General features: G+C 40.4%; 1 protein-coding gene across 2 annotated transcripts in view; it reads right to left on the bottom strand.

Annotated features, from left to right (window-relative positions):
• Positions 1–5,693: 5,693 nt before the first annotated feature.
• GOLM2 (golgi membrane protein 2) overlaps positions 5,694–14,176 on the bottom strand; it is a 65,977-nt gene continuing 57,494 nt past the window's right edge. For both annotated transcript variants that reach the window (XM_080930856.1, XM_080930857.1), the window contains one exon: positions 5,694–7,986. In XM_080930856.1, the coding sequence (XP_080786982.1) occupies positions 7,916–7,986 (71 nt within the window). In that variant the 3' untranslated portion in view covers positions 5,694–7,915. The remainder of the gene's footprint in view (positions 7,987–14,176) is intronic.

The following is a 14,176-nucleotide window of genomic DNA, read 5'->3' as shown; positions in this document are numbered from 1 at the left end:
CTAAAGCCTAGGGCATAGGGTTGAATGTCCAGCACTGTGTAAACTGTGGTGTGGTGTGGTACACATATAAACCCAGCACTTGGGGATGGGGGCAGCAGGATCAGGATTCAGATACTAGTGACTTCAGTATCATCCTGGGCTATAGAAGTTTGTCTCCAAATTACTATTTTGCTTGTATCTAGCAAAATGTCTTGCTATACAGACCAGACTTACAGAGAGCCTCCTACCTCTACATCCCAGAGGTAAAATAAAGGCATACCCACAATGCCTGGCTCACTTTGCTTTTTCAAGATAGGGTTTCTTGAGGCACCGAGTGGCAGCCAAGGCTGGCCTTTCTCTCCTGCTTCTGCTGCTCCCACTTTCCAAACGCTTCGGTTAAAGGTATGTGTCACTCACTGTGCTAAGCTCACCGATTTTTATTATGGTTTTTATGTAGCTGAGTGCTTTGACTGCATGCATGTTGTACACCAGAAGAGGACATCAGATCCTATCATATACAATATCTGTGGGTGCTGATCCTCTGGAAAGGCAGTGCTCTTAACTGCTGTGTGTGGTGTGTATGTGTGTAGACAAGATCTTACTGTGTAGCCCTTGGAATTAACTATGTAGGCCAGACTGGACTCAATCAAATTCCTCTGCTCCCTGAATACTGAAATATAAGCATTCACACCCCCCCCCCCACAGCCCTCTATTTAAGAAGAGGGGATTGATAAATTATATTTTGTTTATATAGCTAGTCACTTCTTAAACATTTATTTTTACAGCTTTTACATTATGTTCGTCCATGTATTAAATCACTGGTATGTGCACGTGAGTGCAGGTGACTAAGTGCAGAAATGGTAACAGATTCCTTAGAGGTGGAGTCACAGGCAGCTGGGACCTGGCCATTGTGGCTGCTGGGAACTACCTCAGGTCTGCTGGAAGAACAGAATACTTAATACTGAGCCATCTCCACCAGGCCCCTTAGCTAGTTTTGTTTTATTTTGAATTGAACACTGTAAGTAGGGATATTGAGACTCTGGATCCTGTTCTGATTTCTGAAAAGTGCTGGTTCTTTTTTCCACAGCTTTCCAGTTAGCCTGCATTTGTGTCTGCGCACCATGCACATGCCTGATGTCTGCAGAGCACAGACAAGTGCTCTTAACCACTGAGTCATCTCTAGCTCCTGAACTTGGCTCTTTTGTGGATGCTGTGGCTCCAAACTGGTGCAGCAGGCACTTTGCTGATGGAGCCGATCTTCCTAACACTCAGTTTTAATTCTTTTGTGTTTGGTTTGTATTCTTAGCTGGCTTTGAACTCTCTATGTTGCCTAGAATAACCCTGAATTCCTCATCTTCCTGCCTCCATTCCCAAGTGTTAGGCTTACAAGTCATGTCTGGTTTATGCAGTGTAGAGAGGGGTTAGGGAAGGCAAGGCCCCATGCATACTAGACATAAACTACCAAAATGAGCTATCCTCCTTACTTTTATCTACAGAATTCCAAGAGTTTTTCAAGTCTTAACTTGATGAAATTTAATCTCCCCAGTGTTTCCTCTGACAGTATTAGCAAGGCTTTGATGTCTGGTTGTATCAGAGCTGGGAAGGTCTAGAATAGATACTCCCAAAAGGACATGGTGTTAGCTCCAAAGGACAAGTGGCCATCCTTCCTTCCTTTCCACCTTCTTCCCTTTCTCCATTTTGTTTTATTTTGAGACAGGGTCTCTCTAAATGCCACTTTGTCCTGGAACTCACCATGTAAGCCAGGCTGTCCTTGAACTCAGATCTGCCTCCCAAGTGCCAGGTCTAAAGGCTTGTAGCACCACTGCCTAGTGAATACATTTCTTAACTACGTTTTAGCATTACATTTTCCACGGCTAGACTCAAATTGTTGGGAATTCTCCAACGGCCACCTCCTTGGAGCCACAGGGCCAGCTGAGGAACAGTTTCCAGTGTCAGCCATCCTGGAAGTAAGACCTTCCCCTCACCTTCCCTGTGTCTGGATGGCCTGAAACTATATAACGCAATTGACCTTGAATTTGAGTTTCCCTTACCTCAGCCTCCCAAAGCCGGGACTATGGTATGTATTCTGTTCTCATATAGCATATTTTGTTACACGAACATGCTCATGAGCAGGTGGATACACACATCTTCTTTTGGAGAAATACTTTTTTCCTCTTTGGAGACAAGGTCCTATGTATACCAAGCTGGCCTTGAATTCACTATGTAGTGAAGTTGAACTCCAGATTCTCTAGCTTCTACCTCCCAAGTGCTGGCATTTCAAACATGTGCCACACCCAGTTTAAATGGTGCAGGGAAACTATGGCTTCCTGGATTGTTCTAATCCTGAATAAGTGTTAGGCAAGCATTTTACCTATGTATGTTCCCTGTGCCACATAATTTAAAGAAAGATAAGATATACTTTGCAAATTATTTTTAGTTATAATTGCATTTTACTGAAAAAATATCAGGTGTCCCACACTTTATTGGCCATTTTTCTTCCCCTGCTCATTACATTCCAGCTATGCTGGCTAGTTTCATGTCAGCTTGACATAATCTATAGTCACCTGAGAGGCAGGAGGCTCAATTGAGAAAATTCCTGCATTAGACCAGGCTGTAACCAGACTAGCCTGGGGGGGCATTTCCTTAGTGATTGGTATGGGACAGTCTAGTCCCTAAGCATAACACCAGTCATAGGACTGTACTGTTCCAGATAAAAGCTTTAGAACCTTGAAATTTTAGAACATGACCTGATTTGTGTATACACATTTGGGTGTATGCATATTTGTGTGCATGAAGAGGTCAGAGGTCAATATCCAGTGTCTTCTTTAATCTTTCTCCATCTTATTTCTGCACAGGGTCTCTCACTTACCATTCATTCATAGATTTTGCTAGGCTGGCTGGCCAGCGAGCTCTAGGGTCTGTCTTTACTTCCCGAGGCTGGGATTGCAGACAGTATTACGGCACCTGGCATTTATACGTGGGTATTGGGAATCTGAACTCAGGTCCTCGTGTGTGCAAAAAGTTACTTGACAGCCATCTCTTCAGACCAGTTGAAATTTTTAAAATAAAATTTTAAACTTTTGTGATTGTTTCATGCCAGAGGGAAAAAATTTGTGGCTACTTCTCCTTCCACTTTTACATGGTTTCTAGAGCTGAAACTCTGATGTTAGGCTGGCACTACTGAGCACCAAGCACCTTTCCCTGCTAAGCTATCTTGCTGGCCTCTTTTCTAGATGGACTTCTCTTTGTGTTGTTTTGAGGCAGGGTCTCTCTACATAGCCCTGGCTGTCCTGGAACTCACTCTGTAGACCAGATCCACCTGCCTCTACCTCCTGAGTTCTGGCCTGACTTTTGGTAACTTTTTAAATATCTTTATTTTACAAATTTTAATTAAAGTATAATTACATCATTCCTCCCTTCAGCCGTAGCATATAATCTCCACTCCCAAATCCACAGGGCCTTATCCTTAACCATTACTGTGACATATAAATACAAATTAATAAACATATAAAAGCCACCTATAGTCAGTTCAATGTCCCCTGCTCATGTTCTGAGAGTGGACCACTGAGTGCTGGGTGGTTACCAGGGTGACCATCCCTGAAGAACACCATTCCTCCCATTCATAGCAGTGGCTAACTGCTTATAGTTCTTTTTCTATGGCGGCATCCCAGGAGTCGGCTCCCATCTACACTGAGATATCAATTATTATTCTTCAGGTCTTCAAAAAATTCTCATATATTACCTGAACACAGGATCCCCTCCCTCTGTCCCCCCTCTTCCCCAGATTTACCTCCTACCTCTACTACTTTGCCTGCCCTGAGAAAACAGCAGGCCTCCCAGGGATGTCAACCAAACACGGCATAACCAGCTACAATTATAATTAGATTAGGCATATACCATCACATCAAGGCTGGACAAGGCAACCCAGTAGGAAGAAGGTCCCACAAATATGCAAAAGTCAGGGTAGCACCCCCCCACACACACACACTGGTAGGATTCCCGTATGAACACCAAGCTACCCGGCCATAACATATATGCAGAGGACCTAGGTCAGACCCATACAGGCTCCCTGATCTCTGAGTCCCTCCTAGTCCCAGTCAGTTGATTCTGTAGGTAGGGTTCTAGTGATGTATCCCTGACCCCTCTGGTTCCTCTGATCCTTCCTCATGGTTCTCCATTGGACAACCTGAGCGCCACCTAATGTTTGGTGGTGGGTCTCTGCATCTGCTATCATCAGTTGCTGAAGTCTCACTGGTCACTTTGATGACAATCCTTCTAGCCTCTGGTCCCAGAACATTGTGCAGCAGGACAAACTGAAGTGGGAAGTTTTATGGCTAGGTTGTTGTTCAGGTCTTGTGCAGGCAGCCATGTGGTTGAGATTTTATGGGCGTGACTCCGACACAGATACAACCTCTGGGCAGACTTCCGGTTTTCTGACTTTTTCAGTCTTTCTGTTCCCTCTTCAGAGATATTTCCTGAGCTTCAAATGCAGTTGTGCTGTGGATGTCTCCACTGTGGCTGTGCTTTCTTCTCTGTGTTCGGATAGCTTCTTTTGATGATGGATGATAGCTAACGTCATCTGTGGGTGTAGAGATAAGTGTGTGGAGTGCAATTAGAAATTACAGTGCTTTAGGGAGTGTTAGTAGTAGGTTTGTCTCTTAGGTATGTGACCACTCCAGTCTCAGGTAACTAGTGAGGTTTACAGTATGAGGCATGATTTCTCTCCTGTTGAGCAAGTCGTCAGTATATTAGAAAGCTGTTGGTAAATCCATGTGTTATTATTCTACCAGTGTAGATATGTTGCTGGTCCAGTGATTGTTGTGGTTCACAGGCTTTACAGCTGGGTAGGGCTGCCCAATGTTGCTCTTCCTTGACAGCTTGCATAGCACAGGTTCTGAGATCAACTTCTCAGAGAAACTTCCAGATAAGTTCCAGCTGCATTACTCCAAGTTCTGTCTGAAGTATATCATGTGTTCAGCGATGAGAGACAACTAGGACAACAGCAACAGCTTTTACTGTTTTGTGTCTCTCGAAGTCCATTACCCAACAACTTGAGAGATGGTTTCTCAGGCAGAATGTTGGAGTTTTTGTTAGGTAGTCAATGGTTCTTTCAGGAAGCATTATTGCCCCAAGTAGTGTAAGTCCTTTTAACAATCTTTGCCTCTTGTCTCTACCTCTCTAGCTTTGAGTGTGTACATACAGATACATCTATGTGATGGTTTGAATGAGACTGGCTCCCATAGGCTCATAGATTTAAAGGCTTGGTCACTGTAGAGTATAATTATTAGAAGGTGTGGCTCTGTTAGAGGAGGTATGTCACCGGAATCAGGCCCAGTGCCTGTCTGTCTGAAGTGTACTTAGTGATATTTAACCCTCCTCCCCAGGTTTAGGTCACCCCCCATTTCCTCATTTCTCCATTTTAACTCTATTTCATCTGTTTCATGCAGGCTGGTTCCATTTGAATGTAAGCTCTAGAACAGCCCTTGTCTATCTTATTCACATTTCTCAGTACCCTACAACTAATGCTAAGACATTCAACCTTTGCAAAATAAGCTGCTCTATAGTAAACAACCCTAGTCTTCTAGGCCAGTTTAACCTAAAATAAACCATAACATCTGTTCAAATTTCAATGTCAAGATGTAAATGTTTATATTCACGTAATTCTACATAAAATCAAAACTGTGGAACAGTTTAACTTTTATTAGAACCCAGAAAGTGATGATTTTTTTAAAAGCAGAGTTCCCATCAAATTAACACTTAATTCAGGAAAAAATATATTAAAACAAAAATAAAAAAATCCCTAAATCTTAAGGCAGAAGTAAAACACTGTAAACAGAACAAAATAGCATGTCTAATACAGTTTGTAGAATGCTACAATTTAAAGAGATCCACATAGTATTTATAGCACTAAAATGTTAATACAGTCAGAAATTATCAATTGGTCCAAGATTCTTCAGTTTATAAAATGTCTAGACTGCTAATTGAAGTTTTTACTGTATAAAGACAGGTACCATAAGATCAAGTGCCTTTTATGACAATGGAACCAGCAGGCATCTTTATGGTTTTGTCTGTACAGTTCTACAGTATCAAGTATGAAGAATCATTAGGCATTTGTAGGTTCCACTCCCCTTACTAATGCCCATGGCTGTGTGTCCCTCCCCTTTGACTGCATTTTAATGTGAATCATACTTTTTACTGTAGGCCTAACTTTACTGACAACAAAAGCATGAACTGCTTAGTTTCTTGGTGTGTGTGTGTTCATTGCACATATAGGTGCACATGTTCATGACTATATATGGAGATCAGAGGGTCAACCTGTTTGTGTATGGGTGTGTGGGGGTGTGTGTGGGGGGGGGAGTGTTCCTCGGGAACAACTGTCCCTTATTGGGACCTGGCACTTGCTAATTAGGCCAGGATGGCTGTTCAGTGAGCCGAAGGGACACACCTGTTTCTGTTTCCTCAACACTAGGATTGTAGATGTGATGCATGCCCAGTGGTTTATAATCTGATATGGTAGAAAAACAAATTTTAGTGAATTATTCCATCTTTTCCTGGCCATTAAGTAGCTTTGGGCTGAACTGTGAGAACGTCAGACCTCAGCGGTGAGCAGCACTTCTGTTCGTGTTTCCATCAGAGCCTTACTGTGGGGACTCTTCATGTCTACCTACTTGTTTGCTACTTTCCAGTGTGGAAACCAAACCAGGCCCCACACATCTGAGCTACAGTCACTCTCCAGAATTTCATGTTCGTTTGCAGTTAATAGCAGCCCGTCTTTTAAAAATGGAAATAATGGCTTTGGGATTAACAGTCTTACATTTCCCCTTATGATCAACACCTTTAATTTTTAGGGAACACAAAAAATTAAAAGTGCTTGAAATCAGTAAACAAGATTAGCTAGCTTATGTATCCTAAGGAATAATGTCAAAAGACACAATGCACTGAAAATAATTCTGTAAGTCTAGCAAATGAGCTTGGTGGGTTCATAACTAATATTAATTACAAATTCTCATTTTTATTTAAAAGTTTTCAGCTATTTTAGTAAAATAGCTGTGGAGTTCACGGTACTTCTATTCATCTGCTCATTAATAAAAACCTGTTAAAATCCCTTACTTAGTAGTTCTGGAAAAGTTTAATCAAATACGATCATTAAAACTACGAGAGAAGCTTTGCTGTACTGATTGCAGACTCATTTCAAAGTGTATTTAGTGTCTTTCAGGATCTGACACTTACTCTGAAAATATAAAGAATTTTAGTCAGTGCTGACTAGAGTTAAACAGTTCTGGTATTACTTGAAAAATAAAAATACACTGTCAACCATGCATTCCACAACTTCAAGAACCAAGTAAGGAACAACTGATAAATATGGTTATGATGACCCAGGTTTTCACCAGGCCTCAGCCCAATCACACCAGCGCCCATGTAAGATAGAAGGAGGAGATCATTCTGTACATTTGCCCAAGTGTGACATCCAGCCTCCCCACTGGTGTGCAACTATTCTAGCATAACTTCCTAAAGAGTGTTAATGAGGGGCAGGAGTGGACACCTATGGGGTAACAAAATGTGTTAGTGAGGACTTCTTAGCTGAGTAACGTCTCACTGTGGTTATACTATGTGCAGCATATAACCTGTACAACCATTTGTTCCTGTTTGTCTCTTGGTGAAAAAAATTAGGCTCAATAAAATGTGAAATTTACATTAGTTTGCTTTAAAATGCAAAGATTAACTGTTTTTGGCCCAGCTGTGTTGTAACCAAAAAAAGTATCTGCTTTGATAATACAATATGAAAAAGTTCACATATGTACATCGGTACATTCCTTCATTAAAGTTTCCTTAAACCTATCTCAATGTATCTTTACAACTGATACAACAAAAGTCAACTTTGACCAGGAGAGATGATCCGCTGCACAGCACTTTGGGTTCCGGGAATCCCTTAGACTTAAAGGACATCGCTGAAGCGCTGTTTGCCATAGTCTGCAGGATCCATCTGAAGCTCTCGTTCTTCATCATCTGCAAGCAAAATAATATGTATCAAGAACGGAGTTCTGAAGTTGCTGCAAAGAGCCAGCTTCAAAGTGTCTCCAGTTTCTCAGGTTACAGCAAGTTTCTCTCAGTATCTCTTATCTGTTATCCTAAGCACTTCTCTGTTTCTTAGCTGCATGGCTGAAGTGTCTATCATTACTTTGCAAGATTTAATTTTAACATTAGTGGCTCACTCTAGAGAGCCTGAGACAAAAGGATTATGAGTTCAAGACCAGCCTGGACCACATAGAAAACTTGAGGTCAACCTGGGCTACATAAAACCATATCTCAAAGAAACAAAACAACAACCATCTCCAACCTAAAAACATAACAAGACCCCTCTCTGACAGGTCATTAGGAAACAGACGGGGCTAGCAAAATGTGAGGACTCACACAGCCCTGAAGAGCTAGTGCTGTACATTATCTCAAAAACCAGCATCTTAGCTGGTTTAATGGGGTTTCCAAACAGCCAAAGCTACAGGTCACTCTCAAAAACCACCACCATCTTTTTCAAACTATAAAGGTAATCTACACTAGTCATGAAAAAAAAAAAATCAGAAAATAAGAAAGAATATAAGTTCTTCCCAGTTCCAATATATAACATTTTCAAGAAGTTCTCTACAAATAGCTTGCCCATAACTTTCTAAACAGAGCACACTAACCAAAAGTTAGATCTTTCACCAAAAAAGAAATGAAAGCTGCTAGAAAGCCCGCTGAGCAGCTGTGGTAATGATCTAGAGAATGCCTTGCAGTCTGATGTCGCTGGCTCCAGTCTCATTTGTCAGCTGCCATTTTGTAGGTTCTGGTTTATCCTTCAGTAATCACCCCCCTCTAAATTTTGTTGTACAACAGCTCAAATTAATTAATATTATATTAGAATAAGAATGAAGGGAGTGCATTGCTGGAGAGATGGCTCAGAGGTTGAGAGCACTAGGTACTCTTCTGGAGAACTCGGAGGACTAGGTTTAATTCCCAGCACCTACATGGCAGCTCACAACTGTAACTCTAGTTCCAGAGGATAGAGCACCTTGACACAGATACACATGCAGGCAAAACATCACTACACATGAAAAAAAACTAAGTAAAAATGTTTAAAAAAGAATGAAAGGAAGTTTAACTAGAGAAGCTGGCTTTGTGCAATGCTTCATCTCGTTCCTTATTTCTTAGGACTGACCTCAATGTACTGAATACCATACTGAAAGCAAAAGCAAGGTGGCTCCATGCTTTTGTGTGCACTACTGGGAAGTTGAAAATCATACACTGCACTATTATAAATCAGCAACCATCTTTGAATATTAATCATATTGAGTTAAAATTATTTATTAATTCTTGAGGAATTTCATACACTGTATGGATGTAGACCATATTGACTCCTACTCCTACACCAAGATCCAAGCTGCCCTGAAACAGTGTGTTTTTGAGACAGTTTCACTCACGATCCTGTTTCACCCTTCCACGTGCTACTTTGGTCTTTCAAAAATGACCAAACAAGACAACTTCCTTTTTCCTTTCAACACTTCCCCGTTAAAAATCATTCCATCCTTGAAAAGTCATCAAGGATGACTTTTTTTTTTTCTCCCAGGGGTTCTAGGGACTGAACTCTGATTATCTACATACATGTTAAGTGTTGCCCCACTGGGCTCCACCGTCAGCCAGTTTATACTTGTTAGTTCATTTGCTTCATCTGTTTTTGTGGTGCTATGGATAAACCCAGGGCTCTGACCACCTACTCACTGAGCCACATCGTTAGACTGCGTTTACTTTTTATTTTGAGAGAGCATCTCTCTGGAGAAATGGCTCAGTGGTTAGAGCACTGGTTACTCTTCCAGAGGTCCTGAGTTCAATTCCCAGCAACCACATGGTGGCTCACAACCATCTGTAATGAGATCTGATGCCCTCTTCTGGTGTGTCTGAAGACACTCATAGTGCGTTCATATACATAAAATAAATAATCTATTTAAGAAAAAAGAAAAGAGATAGCATCTCACTAAAAGTTCCCTAGGGTGGTCTTGAACTTGTAATCCCCTGTATTCAGCCTACAAAATAGCGGAGATTAGAGGTTTGTGCCACTAGGCCTTGTGTGATGATCCGATATCTCTAAAGTAAAATGCACCTGGACCCATTATAACATTTGTAAAACCTTAAGTTACACTATATTCACGTTTGAGTTTTGCAACCACGGCAATCACTTTCTCATTTAAAAAAAAAAAAAAACCAAATGAGAAAACACCTCATCAAAATCTACACTTTAAAACAAAAACAAAAAACAAACAAAACAAATGAAAAACCACCTTTGGGGCACTTTTGTAGAAGACAGTCTGGAGAACCTGAGTTATGAATTTGAATTTATGCCCATGAACACATCTTTTAGCACATTAGTAGTAAGTGAAGACAATCACTATGGAGCAATGGAACATTTTGAGAAATTTAACACAAAATTTACTGCAGGAAAAATGTTATTATTTTTGTGAATTTTTGCATGAACAAATACAAAGACAGAATGAGATGAAAACAAAGGTTCTAGGATTAGGAAACACTGGAATCTGTTCCTGAATCAAATACTTAGACACGAGCTAGTTCCATCCTTTGGACCTGAACTGCACCTTCTCAGTACAAGAACAACTGTCCTACCTCAAGTGAAATGATGGTTTCTGGTTGCAGAGTCCTCTATAAATATAAGGGAGGTTTAGCAACCTTTATCTGTGTTCTTTACTGTGCACACACGTGTACTCGTGTGTGCATGAAGCTAAAGACCGATCTCAGGAGCTGCACTTGATGGACAAGCACTCCACCCCAAGCAAGCGGCCCTAGTCTTACTTTAGCACAATTAATACAGTGCTGATATACTGTTTTCAACAATTCTATAGGACTTTGAAATATTGCAGTGAGCATTTTTTAAACTATAGTCTGTTTTCAGTATAGTTATTCCACAGAGATTTCACCTTTCTATCAATGATTTTTTTTATACTTAATAGAAACCTATACAATTACCTGCCAAAATATAACTGACACTCTGATGGTAAATACAGAAACTGAGTGTTTAATTTCTACAAAAAGCAGCAGAACCTGTAAACAGCTAACCATGAGGAAACAGCCAAAAAAATACAGCCAGAGGAGATAAGTATAAATTGTGACATCAGTGCTAAGCTTGCTGTTAATGTAAGAAAGAATTAGCAACTAAAGAGCTCCTTTGACAGCAAGGTATTCCAAAGTCACTAATCCCCCACAGGGCAGAGGACACTATCCTTCAAAGGAGGCAATTCAGAGAGAAAATTCTAAAGTTTCTTTTACTTAAAAAAATTATTGAGCAAACACCTAAACAGTACTTTATAGAAAGACATGGTCTGTTTTAACCATACCATATTTGGGGACCAATACCAAACCATGGAGTCCACATAACTTGTTAGGTAAGTACATATATTTCTGCCTTATAGTTGTGGGAATTATGGCACAAACCTTAGTATTTACAAGCTCACAGTGTCAGCAACTGAAGGAGAGATGATTCAAATCCAAGCTTTTCAGCACTGGAACACAGGCTGAGCTTCTGTTTTCAGACAGTAGCTAATGTTTATCAATATTTAGCAAATAAATTGGGAACTTCTTTGATTTTAAAGAGTAAAGGAAACCTAGAAGTTTCTACTATCTTTTTAAAAAGATTTTTAATTTGGGACTGGAGAGATGGCTCACCAGGTAAGAGCACTAGCTGCTCTTCCAGAGGAAGTTCAGTTCCCAGCATCTACCCAGTTATCTGTAACTCTAGTTCCGGGGATCTGATGCGCACACACACACAGGGCAGGGGGAAACAGAAGGAAGGAAGGCAGGCAGGCAGGCAAGGAAGAAAGAAAGGAAGAAGAAAATTATATGAGTGTTTTGTCAGTGCACCATCTACATGGGCTGAGGGCCAGAGAGGGTGTTAGACTCCCAGGAACTATAGTTACAGATAGTTATGAACTACTATGTAAATATTGGGCATCAAACCTAGATCCTCCAAAACAGCTGAGCCATCTCTCCAGCCCCAAGTTTTTACCTTCTTAACAATAAAGAATGAACTAAAAGATATGTTGTCTATCATATTTTCATGTTTCCAGATTTATTCTTTTCAATTTTTATATTAATGCAAATAAATTATTTACATTAGAATACTTAGAGTTTGAAATAAAACTAAGTATTATAAACACAGGAAAAAGAGGCCTTATTTAATTCTATAAGCAAACACTGACGGTAACAGGGCTGAGTCCAAAATCACTTGCATGCAGAGAGAACAGAGTAAGGCTGGAATGCTTTGGCTCCCTAATGGCCAAAGCTACCACGTGACAATCCTGACAGAGTATATTAAACTAACAGAATCTTAGCCTTTAGCTAGTGTCTCTAACTCTGTATATCCCACCCCTCAAAAAAAAAATGCTTCCACAATCAGCAGAGCAGAACCTGTGCTCACAGCTTTATTAATGCGTGAGGTCCTTCCTTCCCCTTTTCTTTCTCTCAAGGTTTTGCTGCTAGAGAGATGGCTTAGCAGTGACAGCACTGGCTCTCGTCTAGAGGACCCAGGTTCAATTCCTTGTACCTATATGGTAGCTCCAGTTCCAAGAGATATAGCACTACTCTATCTTCTGGCACCAGACACAGATGTATCCAAAAGACACATAAAATACTAGGAAAAACTGTGAAGGAAAACAAAAGGTGTCTCTGCAGTCAGAATAGCCCAAAGCTCCCTTGTCATCTGCCTCAGCTTCTTGAGAGCTGGGATGGCGAGTGGAGGCCGTCATGCTTAGCCTCACTTCAGGGTTGTCTGTTTTTATTATCGGTCGTAAGGTTCCAATAATAAAAAGAATCTTTGTTTCTTTCATGAGTTTGAGAATAGGTCTGCCTCAGGCATTTTGAAATCAAAATAGTATTTTCCTATAGTATTAAGTTATACACAATAATTCTACTGAAATTTCTAGATGAAAAACTGCACAAGGTTTCCTTTCACTCTAACTCTAATACGTGGCTTTTTCCCCCATCCCCGCCCCTTCTCCTCAGCTCTAACACCTGCTCGGCTGTGAGAGCATTAGAATTATGTGGGCACAGTGACAGATGATTTCAGCTCTGTGAATCCTGATCCTGCAATGACACCTGGAACCTAACTTGTTACGTTAGGGCTAAGTCTACCTCCCCAAATATGTCTGAAATTATTTTAGGTCTTTTGAATACAGTCACTATATCCAATCTATTCCCTTTATTGGGGCTGTTGTCCCTGTTTATTTCTGTTCCTGACACAATTACTAATTGATACCAAAATAAGATAAACATTAAAGAACAACTCTCAACCCAAGTAAGATTTATTTGAAAATACTGAAGTAAAATTTAGACCAGGACATAGCTCAGTTATTGGTGTGTGCTCACCCATCACATGTGAGGCTCTGGGTTTCTTCCTCAGCACCACATTAAACTGGATGTGATGAAATATGTTCATAATTCCAGCACTTGGGGGGTGAGGGCAGAAGGATTAAGAGTTCAAGGTTGCCTTCTTGTACTGAGTGTGAAGGTAGACTAGGCTACAAAATATCCTGGGGGGGGGATAACAACTAAACCCCCACTTTACTGAGAATATCCTAAGGCTCTTATATTCTTTAGAAACAATTTATTATTTGTTTTGTGAAAGGAAAAGCAAAGTGGTAATGGGAAATGGCTGTGAGAAGGATACAAGAAAAAAAGAGAAGTCACTGATGATAAACCACTCACTGTGCATAAAACCATACAAATATTAAGTGAAATTCTGTAATTAAAAATCATCAGGCTTAAGACAGGCAAAAATGTAAGAATTATTAATACTTGAAGTAGACTAATAAAAACCTCAAATTTATCTAATGATAGAAATCCTTAGTGCAGGGAGGGGAGACTCTTCAAAGTGCAAGCAAGCAAGCTGTGACCAGAGTTAAAGAGCATTCACACGCTCAGTTGTAAGAATAGAAGCCAATGGAAAAGCATCGAATTAATGGTTACTAGCATTGTTTGGGTCTCGAGTACAAATACTATGGGAGCGTGGACACAAACAAGAACACAAATTAGATGCAGTCAATACATGAAGATTCCTGTTCTCCAAGAGCGTACAATCCAACTGGTGATGGAATAACACAAATCAAAAGGCCAAAAAGTGTTACAGATAATGGCAGACAAATATAATTCAATTAATTCA

The sequence above is a fragment of the Micromys minutus genome, assembly GCF_963924665.1.
Source record: "Micromys minutus genome assembly, chromosome: 17".
NCBI classification, from domain to species: domain Eukaryota; kingdom Metazoa; phylum Chordata; class Mammalia; order Rodentia; family Muridae; genus Micromys; species Micromys minutus.
This window is presented reverse-complemented; position numbering and strand designations above follow the sequence as displayed.